Below are 14,713 nucleotides of genomic sequence, written 5' to 3'. Positions count from 1 at the left end.
CCTGTTCCCCATCGTTTAAGTGGGTGCTAGGGATTGGAATGTCAATCCTCGTGATTTCTCAGAACGCCTCTCCCCAGCTCCCATTATCTCTGCTAGAAATGCTGCCTTTATGATTCTTGGAAACCCTGGGTTTCTCTTCCCCACAACTATAGAAGAAACTCTTTCTATTAGTCATTCTATTTTTTGAATATGCCATTCTGACTATGGACCCTGCTCAGGGTTAAGACTATTGATTTCTGCCTGCTGTCATTCTTGACCATTGGAACTTACATTGTGTGCTCATTTCTGCCTTTACTCAACATGCTATGGGGAGTGGATAACTTTTAGAATAATTTACATACATTTTGTTTGAATCATGACCTTCAATATGTTTTAAATCTTAGCTCTCAGTATGGTGTGAAAATACAGAGAAAAGAGAAGTTCTACCAAGAACTGTGAAGGATGAAAGATTTCCAACTTTCTGGCAGGCCAACAAGCTGTCTGATTTGAATGAAGAAAGCCTGAGGATTCCAGGCAGGAGACTTTTGAAAAATTGTCAGGTGAAGTACAATAGATCCTTTGTTGCTTTGAATTTATATGTTTACATTATAACTGGTTCTAGAATTAATAATTAGTTGCCGTTTCCATTTCTGGGACATTCTGAGCATGTTCTTGTTTTAGGAGCTACGTGTCTTCATTAACTGTGTATGGGAAATTCTTTCCTGCAAATGACATAGTGCATATCTCAGTTTATTATGGTTAGATGACACTTCCTCCAGGAGGACTTCTGAGAGCATCTTCAACTACTTATTTGTAGTAAAGATTTTGGAATTTTGGTTTCTTTAAAAAGACTATTGTAAGAACATGTTTTCATTTTAATCCCAGGTGTGGGGGGAAATGGGGCTGCTTAGGATAGTCTGCAGAAGCTGAATGTGATTTGCCTCATGCTCTAGCAGAAGTATGGTTTTGTCAGGCACAGCTAGTTTCTGGTATTGTCTGACATTTGAAATTCTGGGGAGTTTTCAGAGGATATATAAATGTTAGTACCCCAATATGTGGGTTTGGAGGTTGTTGGTTGTTTAGGATATTGGTTGAGGTTTCTCAAACAAGAAACAAAAGAAAAAATTAGATTCAAAACTAGACTCCTCCCTCCATTTGTCTCCCGTCTCCACCCTGTCTTCCCTCCTCTATTCTTCTTTCTCCCCTATCTAGTGTTATAGAGGTGGAACTAAGAGGATAAAAGGTAGAAAAAATGAAGAATCTACAATTTAGAGAAGACCACATTTATGCATATGCATAAACATGAATGTATATAATATATATGTATCTATATCATATATCTACATATATGATCATTGGACAAAATGTGTTCTAAATTTTATTGTGGTGTATTAGCTAATTTTTTAATGAAGACTCCCATATCAAGGCTAGTCTTAAACTTGCTGCATAGCTGAGGATGACCTTAACCTCCTACTTATTTGACTACATCTTCCAAATGCTACGTTTATAGGTGTGTGTCATCACACCCAATTACACAGTATTACTAAGATTAGAACCCAGAGCTTTGTGTATACTACACTAGCACTTTACCAGCTGAGCTACATTTCCAGGCCAGGTCCATGTGACGTGTCCTTCTACGTGGATCAACTCTTCTAGTATAATAATTCTATAGTCATCAATGGTTTGTCTTTTCATTTATGACTATGTAACAAGTACTTCTTGAAATCATTATGGATTCACAGAAGACTGCAAAACAATACAAAACAAGATGTGTTCTTCTGCCAAATGACTACCTCAATGATCTTATAGCATAGCAGTAGCACTGCAGAATCCATATTGATACAAACAAGATAACAAATTCAAATTTTACTAGTAATGCTGGTAGACATGTGTGTGTTTGTATACAAATTAGTGATGTATAGCACTGTGTAACTGCCAACACAGTCAACATCCTTGTCAATACAATCTATTCTTCTACATAAACTGTTACTCCTGTCTAGTCGGGGCAATCATTAATCTGTTCTTTGTTACAGAGTTTGTTATTTCATTCAACATCTTAATTTGGTTCATACAAATGTTTGTTTATATAATAGTTTAAATAGTCTGTTCCACCCAGTTCCTTTTTCCTGGATTGTATATCATGATGTCAGTTTAGTTTCTAAATGATATTTCAGATAGTAAGCAAGTTTTGATTGTTATATGTGAATAAATGTCTGTTCTTTCTTGGGTAAATATTCAAGAGCACAATTATTGATTCAGTTCGGCAAGTTCTTTGCTACTAATGTTAATAGAAACTTCAAAACTATTTTCCAGAGTACCTAAACTATTTTATAATCTAACAACAAGGACTAGTGACCAAGTTTCTCTACATCTCTGCTAGAAGCTGGAGTTTTATTTTAGTCATTCTGATGGTCATACTTTTTTTTATTGTTTCCACTTTGCTCTTCTATTAGTACGACATGCCAGGCTTCCTCTTTTATCTTCTGATATTTTACTTATATATAAAATAAATAAATACAATTTGCTGAATCCATTTAGTGTTGCACGTATGAGTATATGTTTAGGCCTGGCCACTGGGATTGGATACGTGTTTGATAGTTTATCTAATTCCTTATGATTTAACAAAATTTTCTGTTAATTTTATAGATGTGTAATATATTCTATGATAGTAGAATTTCATTCTTACACTGCCAGTTTTTTAAACTGATGACTAGTGAGATGCAGACTAACTTTGATTCATGATATTAAAATACTTTTATTTTTAATTAGGTTTTAGAATACTGTCAAAAATCATGCCAGAAAACGAGAAAAATGCAGCTCAACCTAGCACCAATGAGGATACATCAAAGACAGGTGATTTCCTCTGGAGTTACTTTTCTTTGCAAACAGAACATGGTGACTCATAGCAGATGGCAACTGCACAGAAAGGTTGGAATTTACAAAGCCAGAACTTGCCGTGGCAAGGAAAGGGAGATGACCCAGATGAGTGCACAGGCTCACAGATTCCTACTGTCTGAATTTTTCTTCTCTCTTTTGTGCTGTGACACTTACTACTTGGTGACACACTGAACTATACAGGGCTGTAGTATGCTTGCGTCAGCTCTTCCAGGCGCATGTCCATCAACTGTTTATATCTCTCCCCAGTAGCTTGAGAGAGGCTATCATGGCTGTATTTCCTACTGCCAGAGAGCAGTTAAGTTGCTAAGTGAATATTTTGAAGTCCTAAAAATTTTGTTAAATTTTATAGCATTATTCATCAATTTGCCTTAGTTGGCTTCCATGACTACCAGAAAGATATCAATACCATTGTTCTTTTGTGGTTTGTTGAGGAACATGAGCTAGGAAGAGCTGACTCAAACATCAACCCTGGGTCCATCACACCATATCTAAACTCTTTGTTTTCTGTGTACACCAGCCAACCATTGCCTAGAGCATTAAACTCATTTAAGCAAGGTTTTGAGATGTCCCTGCTTTGCTAAGCCTTGGGAACTTATCTTTATCCTTGTACATTTCATCCAAAAACATCAAGGTTTTAGGTGTAAAGCCATCTTTCACAATGACATATTGAACATAATTATGCATTAAACTCTTAAAAACATCTATCATTATTTGTGATGATCACAAGAGCACGATATAAGGCATTTTGTGCACTGTATTCAGTATTTTTATTAACAACCCTAGTTGACCTTTCCTGTTTTTTCAGTCCCAATGAGACTATTGTGGTCAAACCAAAATACTAATTATACCAAAAATAAGCAACTGATTGGGTAATTTGTCCTTGTCCTCATTGAAATAAACAATAAATGAAATTATCAAAGTTTTACAAATTGTTGTAGCTATGCTATTTTGTACATGCTAGCAGTGTTTTCATATGACTCGTATTTATGAATTCTTTTTGGACAATCAGTTATAATACAATTAATTTTAACTTTGTAATCAAAGTATATTTTTACAAAACAGAGCATAAAATTAAAATTCAAGGCTATAATTTTACCAAGCACAAAATGGTATTTCACAGTACAATCATATCTACGTTAGTTAAAATATAAATAATGGATGTAAATTTTTATTTATTAGCTTTATATCATATGTTTCATTATACAGAATGAAAGTATGTATGAGGTGTGTTCACACTACAGTTTGCATCTGGGATTTTCTTACCTTACTGCTAATAGAAGATACAGAAACTTTTAAGGCATAGTTCTTTGGACTGTAGCAAAGCTTATTCGCCACGTGAGAGGCCTTGAGTTTGGCCTCCAGCTCTGATTAAGTAAAAAGAAAAAGAAAGAAAAACAAAGTGATACAATAAAGGGGAGCAATGGAACGTTTCCAGTTGGTTTCTATCAAGTAGGCTTTATTATCACGAAAATGATTTTCAGGCATTCATACACCGTGGGTAGGTCCCATGGTTTGGGTTTTGGTTTGTTCTGTTTAATTTTTTATGACTACAACTCTAGCAGTCAGAAATAGTCTGCAATTAGCTTTCCAGATAAGAAGCCTCCTGCTGACATAGCTTTAATATTCTAGACAGTAGATTCTCAAAGTGCATGTAAGATGTGTATTGCCAAGTTTCACTCTCCTCTCTTCTTTCAGAATATAGATTTTTTAGACCTACAGTCATCTTTTAGATGCAATTGGATGCTGAGTCATTCTTTGATGCTTTGAAATATTTTGGTTACGGTGTATCAGATCTGTGTAATAGATTATGTGACTAAGTTCCTGTCTACATTCTTCTAATTCTTGTCTCTCACATCCTGATAATATGAAGCAAATTTATTTACCTTCTCACTGGTAGTTCCTTTTCTGTTTTTCCTTTCATCCGTCAAATTTGGCTCTATCTTAATGAACATGTTAATTAACATAATAACTTGATTTTATATAATAATCTCAATAATTTTATTTTACATATTTCATTTTAATAGTATAATATAAAATTTTACCAATTTTATGTTGTCATGTATTAATATAATATTCAATGTATTTAATTTTTTGAGCATATATTTTTTCATCACTACTTTTTAACTTACTGAATCATTTTTTTTTGATTTTTTTTTTATTAACTTGAGTATTTCTTATATACATTTCAAGTGTTATTCCCTTTCCCAGTTTCCGGGCAAACATCCCCCTCCCCCCTCCCTTTCCTTATGGGTGTTCCCCTCCCAACCCTCCCCCCATTGCCGCCCTCCCCCCATAGTCTAGTTCACTGGGGGTTCAGTCTTAGCAGGACCCAGGGCTTCCCCTTCCACTGGTGCTCTTACTAGGATATTCATTGCTACCTATGGGGTCAGAGTCCAGGGTCAATCCATGTATAGTCTTTTTTTTTTTTTTTTTTGGTTCTTTTTTTCGGAGCTGGGGACCGAACACAGGGCCTTGCGCTTCCTAGGTAAGCGCTCTACCACTGAGCTAAATCCCCAGCCCCATGTATAGTCTTTAGGTAGTGGCTTAGTCCCTGGAAGCTCTGGTTGCTTGACATTGTTGTATTTTTGGGGTCTCGAGCCCCTTCAAGCTCTTCCAGTTCTTTCTCTGATTCCTTCAACGGGGGCCTATTCTCAGTTCAGTGGTTTGCTGCTGGCACTCGCCTCTGTATTTGCTGTATTCTGGCTGTGTCTCTCAGGAGCGATCTACATCCGGTTCCTGTAGGCCTGCACTTCTTTGCTTCGTCCATCTTCTCTAATTGGGTGGCTGTATATGTATGGGTCATATGTGGGGCAGGCTCTGAATGGGTGTTCCTTCAGTCTCTGTTTTAATCTTTGCCTCTCCCTTCCCTGCCAAGGGTATTCTTTTTCCTCATTTAAAGAAGGAGTGAAGCATTCACATTTTGATCATCCGTCTTGAGTTTCATTTGTTCTAGGCATCTAGGGTAATTCAAGCATTTGGGCTAATAGCCACTTATCAATGAGTGCATACCATGTATGTCTTTCTGTGAATGGGTTAGCTCACTCAGGATGATATTTTCCAGTTCCAACCATTTGCCTACGAATTTCATAAACTCGTTGTTTTTTGATAGCTGAGTAATATTCCATTGTGTAGATGTACCACATTTTCTGAATCCATTCCTCTGTTGAAGGGCATCTGGGTTCTTTCCAGTTTCTGGCTATTATAAATAAGGCTGCGATGAACATAGTGGAGCACGTGTCTCTTTTGTATGTTGAGGAATCTTTTGGGTATATGCCCAAGAGAGGTATAGCTGGATCCTCAGGCAGTTCAATGTCCAATTTTCTGAGGAACCTCCAGACTGATTTCCAGAATGGTTTGTACCAGTCTGCAATCCCACCAACAATGGAGGAGTGTTCCTCTTTCTCCACATCCTCGCCAGCATCTGCTGTCACCTGAGTTTTTGAACTTAGCCATTCTCACTGGTGTGAGGTGAAATCTCAGGGTTGTTTTGATTTGCATTTCCCTTATGACTAAAGATGTTGAACATTTCTTTAGGTGTTTCTCAGCCATTCGGCATTCCTCAGCTGTGAATTCTTTGTTTAGCTCTGAACCCCATTTTTTAATAGGGTTATTTGTTTCCCTGCGGTCTAACTTCTTGAGTTCTTTGTATATTTTGGATATAAGGCCTCTATCTGTTGTAGGATTGGTAAAGATCTTTTCCCAATCTGTTGGTTGCCGTTTTGTCCTAACCACAGTGTCCTTTGCCTTACAGAAGCTTTGCAGTTTTATGAGATCCCATTTGTCGATTCTTGATCTTAGAGCGTAAGCCATTGGTGTTTTGTTCAGGAAATTTTTTCCAGTGCCCATGTGTTCCAGATGCTTCCCTAGTTTTTCTTCTATTAGTGTGAGTGTATCTGGTTTGATGTGGAGGTCCTTGATCCACTTGGACTTAAGCTTTGTACAGGGTGATAAGCATGGATCGATCTGCATTCTTCTACATGTTGCCCTCCAGTTGAACCAGCACCATTTGCTGAAAATGCTATCTTTTTTCCATTGGATGGTTTTGGCTCCTTTGTCAAAAATCAAGTGACCATAGGTGTGTGCGTTCATTTCTGGGTCTTCAATTCTATTCCATTGGTCTATCTGTCTGTCTCTGTACCCATACCATGCAGTTTTTATCACTATTGCTCTGTAATACTGCTTGAGTTCAGGGATAGTGATTCCCCCTGAAGTCCTTTTATTGTTGAGGATACTTTTAGCTATCCTGGGTTTTTTGTTATTCCAGATGAATTTGCAAATTGTTCTGTCTAACTCTTTGAAGAATTGGATTGGTATTGTGATGGGGATTGCATTGAATCTGTAGATTGCTTTTGGTAAAATGGCCATTTTTACTATATTAATCCTGCCAATCCATGAGCATGGGAGATCTTTCCATCTTCTGAGGTCTTCTTCAATTTCTTTCCTCAGTGTCTTGAAGTTCTTATTGTACAGATCTTTTACTTGCTTGGTTAAAGTCACACCGAGGTACTTTATATTATTTGGGTCTATTATGAAGGGTGTCGTTTCCCTAATTTCTTTCTCGGCTTGTTTCTCTTTTGTATAGAGAAAGGCAACTGATTTATTTGAGTTAATTTTATACCCAGCCACTTTGCTGAAGTTGTTTATCAGCTTTAGTAGTTCTCTGGTGGAACTTTTGGGATCACTTAAATATACTATCATGTCATCTGCAAATAGTGAAATTTTGACCTCTTCTTTTCCGATCTGTATCCCCTTGATCTCCTTTTGTTGTCTGATTGCTCTGGCTAGAACTTCAAGAACTATATTGAATAAGTAGGGAGAGAGTGGGCAGCCTTGTCTAGTCCCGGATTTTAGTGGGATTGCTTCAAGTTTCTCTCCATTTAGTTTAATGTTAGCAACTGGTTTGCTGTATATGGCTTTTACTATGTTTAGGTATGGGCCTTGAATTCCTATTCTTTCCAGGACTTTTATCATGAAGGGGTGTTGAATTTTGTCAAATGCTTTCTCAGCATCTAATGAAATGATCATGTGGTTCTGTTCTTTCAGTTTGTTTATATAATGGATCACGTTGATGGTTTTCCGTATATTAAACCATCCCTGCATGCCTGGGATGAAGCCTACTTGATCATGGTGGATGATTGTTTTGATGTGCTCTTGAATACGGTTTGCCAGAATTTTATTGAGTATTTTTGCATCGATATTCATAAGGGAAATTGGTCTGAAGTTCTCTTTCTTTGTTGTGTCTTTGTGTGGTTTAGGTATAAGAGTAATTGTGGCTTCGTAGAAGGAATTCGGTAGGGCTCCATCTGTTTCAATTTTGTGGAATAGTTTGGATAATATTGGTATGAGGTCTTCTATGAAGGTTTGATAGAATTCTGCACTAAACCCGTCTGGACCTGGGCTCTTTTTGGTTGGGAGACCTTTAATGACTGCTTCTATTTCCTTAGGAGTTATGGGGTTGTTTAACTGGTTTATCTGTTCCTGATTTAACTTCGATACCTGGTATCTGTCTAGGAAATTGTCCATTTCCTGAAGATTTTCAAGTTTTGTTGAATATAGGTTTTTATAGTAAGATCTGATGATTTTTTGAATTTCCTCTGAATCTGTAGTTATGTCTCCCTTTTCATTTCTGATTTTGTTAATTTGGACGCACTCTCTGTGTCCTCTCGTTAGTCTGGCTAAGGGTTTATCTATCTTGTTGATTTTCTCAAAGAACCAGCTTTTGGTTCTGTTGATTCTTTCTTTTTTTTTTTTTTTTTTTGGTTTTTTTTTTTTTTTTTTTTTTTTTTTTTTTCGGAGCTGGGGACCGAACCCAGGGCCTTGCGCTTCCTAGGCAAGCGCTCTAACCACTGAGCTAAATCCCCAACCCCTGTTGATTCTTTCTATGGTCCTTTTTGTTTCTACTTGGTTAATTTCAGCTCTGAGTTTGATTATTTCCTGCCTTCTACTCCTCCTGGGTGTATTTGCTTCTTTTTGTTCTAGAGCTTTTAGGTGTGCTGTCAAGCTGCTGACATATGCTCTTTCCTGTTTCTTTCTGCAGGCACTCAGCGCTATGAGTTTTCCTCTTAGCACAGCTTTCATTGTGTCCCATAAGTTTGGGTATGTTGTACCTTCATTTTCATTAAATTCTAAAAAGTTTTTAATTTTTTTCTTTATTTCTTCCTTGACCAGGTTATCATCTAGTAGAGCATTGTTCAATTTCCACGTATATGTGGGCATTCTTCCCTTATTGTTATTGAAGACCAGTTTTAGGCCGTGGTGGTCCGATAGCACGCATGGGATTATTTCTATCTTTCTGTATCTGTTGAGGCCCGTTTTTTGACCAATTATATGGTCAATTTTGGAGAAAGTGCCATGAGGAGCTGAGAAGAAAGTATATCCTTTTGCTTTAGGATAGAATGTTCTATAAATATCCGTTAAGTCCATTTGGCTCATGACTTCTCTTAGTCTGTCGACATCACTGTTTAATTTCTGTTTCCATGATCTGTCCATTGATGAGAGTGGGGTGTTGCAATCTCCCACTATTATTGTGTGAGGTGCAATGTGTGTTTTGAGCTTTAGTAAGGTTTCTTTTACGTATGTAGGTGCCCTTGTATTTGGGGCATAGATATTTAGGATTGAGAGTTCATCTTGGTGGATTTTTCCTTTGATGAATATGAAGTGTCCTTCCTTATCTTTTTTGATGACTTTTAGTTGGAAATTGATTTTATTTGATATTAGAATGGCTACTCCAGCTTGTTTCTTCTGACCATTTGCTTGGAAAGTTGTTTTCCAGCCTTTCACTCTGAGGTAGTGTCTGTCTTTGTCTCTGAGGTGTGTTTCCTGTAGGCAGCAGAATGCAGGGTCCTCGTTGCGTATCCAGATTGTTAATCTATGTCTTTTTATTGGGGAGTTGAGGCCATTGATATTGAGAGATATTAAGGAATAGTGATTATTGCTTCCCGTTATATTCATATTTGGATATAAGGTTGTTTGTGTGCTTTCATTCTCTTTGTTTTGTTGCCAAGACGATTAGTTTCTTGCTTCTTCTAGGGTATAGCTTGCCACCTTATGTTGGGCTTTACCATTTATTATCCTTTGTAATGCTGGATTTGTAGAAAGATATTGTGTAAATTTGGTTTTGTCACGGAATATCTTGGTTTCTCCATCTATGTTAATTCAGAGTTTTGCTGGATACAGTAACCTGGGTTGGCATTTGTGTTCTCTTAGGGCCTGTATGACATCAGTCCAGGATCTTCTGGCCTTCATAGTTTCTGGCGAGAAGTCTGGTGTGATTCTGATAGGTCTGCCTTTATATGTTACTTGACATTTTTCCCTTACTGCTTTTAATATTCTTTCTTTATTTTGTGCGTTTGGTGTTTTGACAATTATGTGACGGGAGGTGTTTCTTTTCTGGTCCAATCTATTTGGAGTTCTGTAGGCTTCTTGTATGTCTATGGGTATCTCTTATTTTAGGTTAGTGGATTTTTCTTCTATGATTTTGTTGAAGATATTTACTGGTCCTTTGAGCTGGGAGTCTTCACTCTCTTCTATACCTATTATCCTTAGGTTTGATCTTCTCATTGAGTCCTGGATTTCCTGTATGTTTTGGACCAGTAGCTTTTTCCGCTTTACATTATCTTTGACAGTTGAGTCAATGATCTCTATGGAATCTTCTGCTCCTGAGATTCTCTCTTTCATCTCTTGTATTCTGTTAATGAAGCTTGTATCTACAGCTCCTTGTCTCTTCTTTTGGTTTTCTATATCCAGGGCTGTTTCCCTGTGTTCTTTCTTGATTGCTTCTATTTCCATCCTCAATTCCTTCAACTGTTTGATTGTGTTTTCCTGGAATTCTTTCAGGGATTTTTGTGTCTCCTCCCTATGGGCTTCTGCTTGTTTATTTATGTTTTCCTGGAATTCTTTCAGGCATTTTTGCGATTCCTCTCTGTAGGCTTCTACTTGTTCTCTAAGGGAGTTCTTCACGTCTTTCTTGAAGTCCTCCAGCATCATGATCAAAAATGATTTTGAAACTAGATCTTGCTTTTCTGGTGTGTTTGGATATTCCATGTTTGTTTTGATGGGAGAATTGGGCTCCGATGGTGCCATGTAGTCTTGGTTTCTGTTGCTTGGGTTCCTGTGCTTGCCTCTCGCCATCAGATTATCTCTAGTGTTACTTTGTTCTGCTATTTCTGACAGTGGCTAGACTGTCCTATAAGCCTGTGTGTCAGGAGTGCTGTAGACCTGTTTTCGTCTCTTTCAGTCAGTTATGGGGACAGAGTGTTCTGCTTTCGGGCGTGTAGTTTTTCCTCTCTACAGGTCTTCAGCTGTTCCTGTGGGCCTGTGTCTTGAGTTCACCAGGCAGCTTTCTTGCAGCAGAAAAGTTGGTCTTACCTGTGGTCCTGAGGCTCAAGTTCGCTCGTGGTGTGCTGCCCAGGGGCTCTCTGCAGCGACAGCAACCAGGAAGACCTGTGCCGCCCCTTCCGGGAGCTTCAGTGCACCAGGGTTCCAGATGGTCTTTGGCTTTTTCCTCTGGCGTCCGTGATGTGTGTGCAGGGAGCAGTCTCTTCTGGTTTCCCAGGCTTGTCTGCCTCTCTGAAGGTTTAGCTCTCCCTCCCACGGGATTTGGGTGCAGAGAACTGTTTATCTGGTCTGTTTCCTTCAGGTTCCAGCGGTGTCTCAGGCAGGGGTCCTGCCGCTCCTGGGCCCTCCCCCACGGGAGCCCAGAGGCCTTATGCAGTTTCCTCTTGGGCCAGGGATGTGGGCAGGGGTGAGCCGTGTTGGTGGTCTCTTCCGCTCTGCAGCCTCAGGAGTGCCCACCTGACCAGGCGGTTGGGTCTCTCTCTCACCGGGTCTGGGAGCAGAGAGCTGCTGCGGGCCGGGCCGGGATCTGCGGGTGTGGGACTTCCGGTAAACACAGAACGTGCCCGGTCCTAGAGGAATTCTGCTTCCGTGTGTCCCAAGCTCACCAGGCAGCTTTCTTGCAGCAGAAAAGTTGGTCTTACCTGTGGTCCCGAGGCTCAGGTTCGCTCGTGGGGTGCTGCCCAGGGGCTCTCTGCAGCGGCAGCAACCAGGAAGACCTGTGCCTCCCCTTCCGGGAGCTTCAGTGCACCAGGGTTCCAGATGGTCTTTGGCTTTTTCCTCTGGCGTCCGAGATGTGTGTGCAGGGAGCAGTCTCTTTTGGTTTCCCAGGCTTGTCTGCCTCTCTGAAGGTTTAGCTCTCCCTCCCACGGGATTTGGGTGCAGAGAACTCCTGAATCATTTTATATCCTATATAAAACATATGTTTAAATTTTATTGGACTGTTTAAAGAGAATCCACTGCCTGTGATATGAGTGCATTTATATGTATAAAAGTTTACTATATTCTAATTTTTTGTTATTTATATTTAAATACACATGCATATACATATACAACAACAGTGATTTCTTGTCAGTATTGGTGAGAGCTTGTTATTATGTTAATTGCTCATATAGTAATGGATTTCTTTGCTCTTAGAAGCTGTGAGTTTGATCCACATTATAAGCAACACTGACATTAGCTTCTTGCCTTTCCATTACATCCATTTAACACCTAATAGAGGATTGGTCATTTTATTATAATCTCAGACTTACAAGATATACCTACTATATATGCTTTCTACATTTGTAATTAACACCATTCTTTTTATAGTAGTACAACTGGAATGTAGGCAGTAATGTAAGCCCATTTTCCTGTTAACTTTCATATGATTTACAATTAGTTCAAAAGCTAAAATATTCAAAGCCAACTGGACAATATTTGTGTTGATTTCCAGTGATTTTTTGACTCACTGTATGATAACCATTGCCCTCCAAGGGAGCGATGACAGAAATACTTTCTCACAGTTCTTAAAAGCTCATCGCATTTGTAGCTGCCTACAGACTCAGTTGGCAGTTTGGCTGTACATATTCATTGGTTCAGTATGATGGTGAACGTTTTTTCTCCTTTAATTTTATTTCTCGAGAACTTCATTCATAAACACTGTGTTTTGAAAGACAATGATGAATCTTAGCTGTCGGTTTCACTGTTTGACGAGCTCCTGGGATATAAGCAAAGCCCATCTCTGGGTATGTCTTAGGGTATTTCCTGAGAGATTTACTAAAAAGAAAAGAAGACCAGCACTCGATATAAGCAGCACAGTCTCCTAATCTAGGAGCCTACATGGAGGTAAAGGGAAATGGGGAGACAGTCATTTCAGCAGGGCAATTCTTGTTTACTTCCTGGCCACCATTCTGGAAGTTACTCTGCCCAAGCACTCCTGCTCTCTCGGACAGACCATGGCGATGAAGCTCGGCTGTCCTGAGCTGCAGCCCGATTTCCTTTTTTCCAGTATAACTACTCCCCACTTTTAATACTGGTACATAGCACCATAGTTAACATACAAAACTAATACTTTATTTTGTCTTGCATTCCATAGGTAGAACATGTCTTCAAATAAAGGAGCTCAAAGACAAAGCAAGGGCATTAATGATTGCAGGTATCGCAAGCATATGTGATTTCCACCTTTATCATTTTGACATTTATTTGTTGTCTTCTAACACATCATAAATGAGGGAGCTTGTGTTTGTAATGTTTGATAAAGGGTCGTTTCTTTAAAAAAACTAATTTTTACTGATAGTGTATGATGTATGTCATTTATTTTATTTCCTTTGTTATTTTATATAATGTGCACTTGCAGAATAGTGGGTACATCAATTTAAGTATTCTTTAAAAATAACAAGACTGAACTATCATATATTGGGAAGTGAAATGCTTTATATAAGTGATAAATTATTTCCATTTCTATATCTTTTTCAATTTTCCCTTATAATAAGAAACATATTAATTTTACTAATATAAAATGATATTCTTGGTCCTGCCAAGGTTGGATCCCAAATGTAGGGGAATGTCTTGTGGTGGGAAAGAGGGGTGGATGGGAGGGGAACACTCTTGTAGAAGAAGGGATGGGGGATTGGATAGGAGGCTTATGTCCAGGAAACCAGGAAAGGGAATGACATTTGAAATGTAAATAAAAAATCCAATAAAAATGTTATTGTAGTAGTCTTTATTATTACTAACACTGTCTCTCTCTGCCGTCCTCCTTTCTTCACCTACTTCCTTGCTCCCCTTTCTTAAGGGCATGAAGTGAAATGTGAAACACCTGATGGTAGTCTGTCTTTAACTTGGGCTAGTAGTTCACCTCTCCCAGCTCTCCTGAGTGCTGAGGTTATAAGTGTGTACCAGATCTGGCTTAGCTTTACCTTTATTTGAATTTCCTAGCAGTGAAATCATAAAATTCCCACAGTGGTTTCTACTGTTTGCTTTCTTCAATACAGTTCCCAGATTTACTAATTCTGAGATAAATCACTAGCTCTTTCTCAATGCTTAGTATTATACAGTGGGAAGTGTATAGAATTTACTTTACACTTCTATTTGTTTATCTTAGGATTAGCATATATTCTATCTTTCATTCTGTGAGTAAATATCAGTGTCCTTAGATGACAGTCTAATTCTCTTCAATAAAAACTTGAGATGCAGATCCTTATATTGTAGACCAAGTAAAATTTATAGTGTGCTCTCAAGCAAACAACATATTATTATCTTCAAGTATTTTTAAGTTTTTTGGAAATTCTAACGTGACAAGTCAAAATTCCTGTTCTCCATATTTTCTCTTCAAAAGTGATCCGACGTAACAGTGTCTTGGTGTGGAATTTTTATTCCCATACAAAAATATTTATTTATAAATAATAATAATAATAATAATAATAATAATAATAATATATTTTCATTAGAAAAATAAGCCAAAGTACACTTGTTACTCTTGGTGAATACTGTGGTTTCAACTTGATTTCTTGGTACGCAG

At 38.3% G+C, this 14,713-nt stretch overlaps 1 protein-coding gene across 2 annotated transcripts in view; it reads left to right on the top strand.

Moving 5' to 3' along the window:
• The window catches only part of Ccdc178 (coiled-coil domain containing 178), a 401,819-nt gene that overhangs the window by 13,906 nt on the left and 373,200 nt on the right, over window positions 1–14,713 (top strand). For both annotated transcript variants that reach the window (XM_087593662.1, XM_087593663.1), the window contains exons 2-4: window positions 384–539; window positions 2,749–2,832; window positions 13,289–13,348. In XM_087593662.1, coding sequence (XP_087449788.1) covers window positions 2,772–2,832; window positions 13,289–13,348 — 121 coding nt within the window. In that variant the 5' untranslated portion in view covers window positions 384–539; window positions 2,749–2,771. The remainder of the gene's footprint in view (window positions 1–383; window positions 540–2,748; window positions 2,833–13,288; window positions 13,349–14,713) is intronic.

Source organism: Rattus norvegicus, chromosome 18, assembly GCF_021556685.1.
Source record: "Rattus norvegicus strain SHRSP/BbbUtx chromosome 18, alternate assembly SHRSP_T2T, whole genome shotgun sequence".
NCBI classification, from domain to species: domain Eukaryota; kingdom Metazoa; phylum Chordata; class Mammalia; order Rodentia; family Muridae; genus Rattus; species Rattus norvegicus.
The sequence above is the reverse complement of the archived record's forward strand: the minus strand, read 5'-3'. Positions and strand labels throughout refer to the sequence as shown.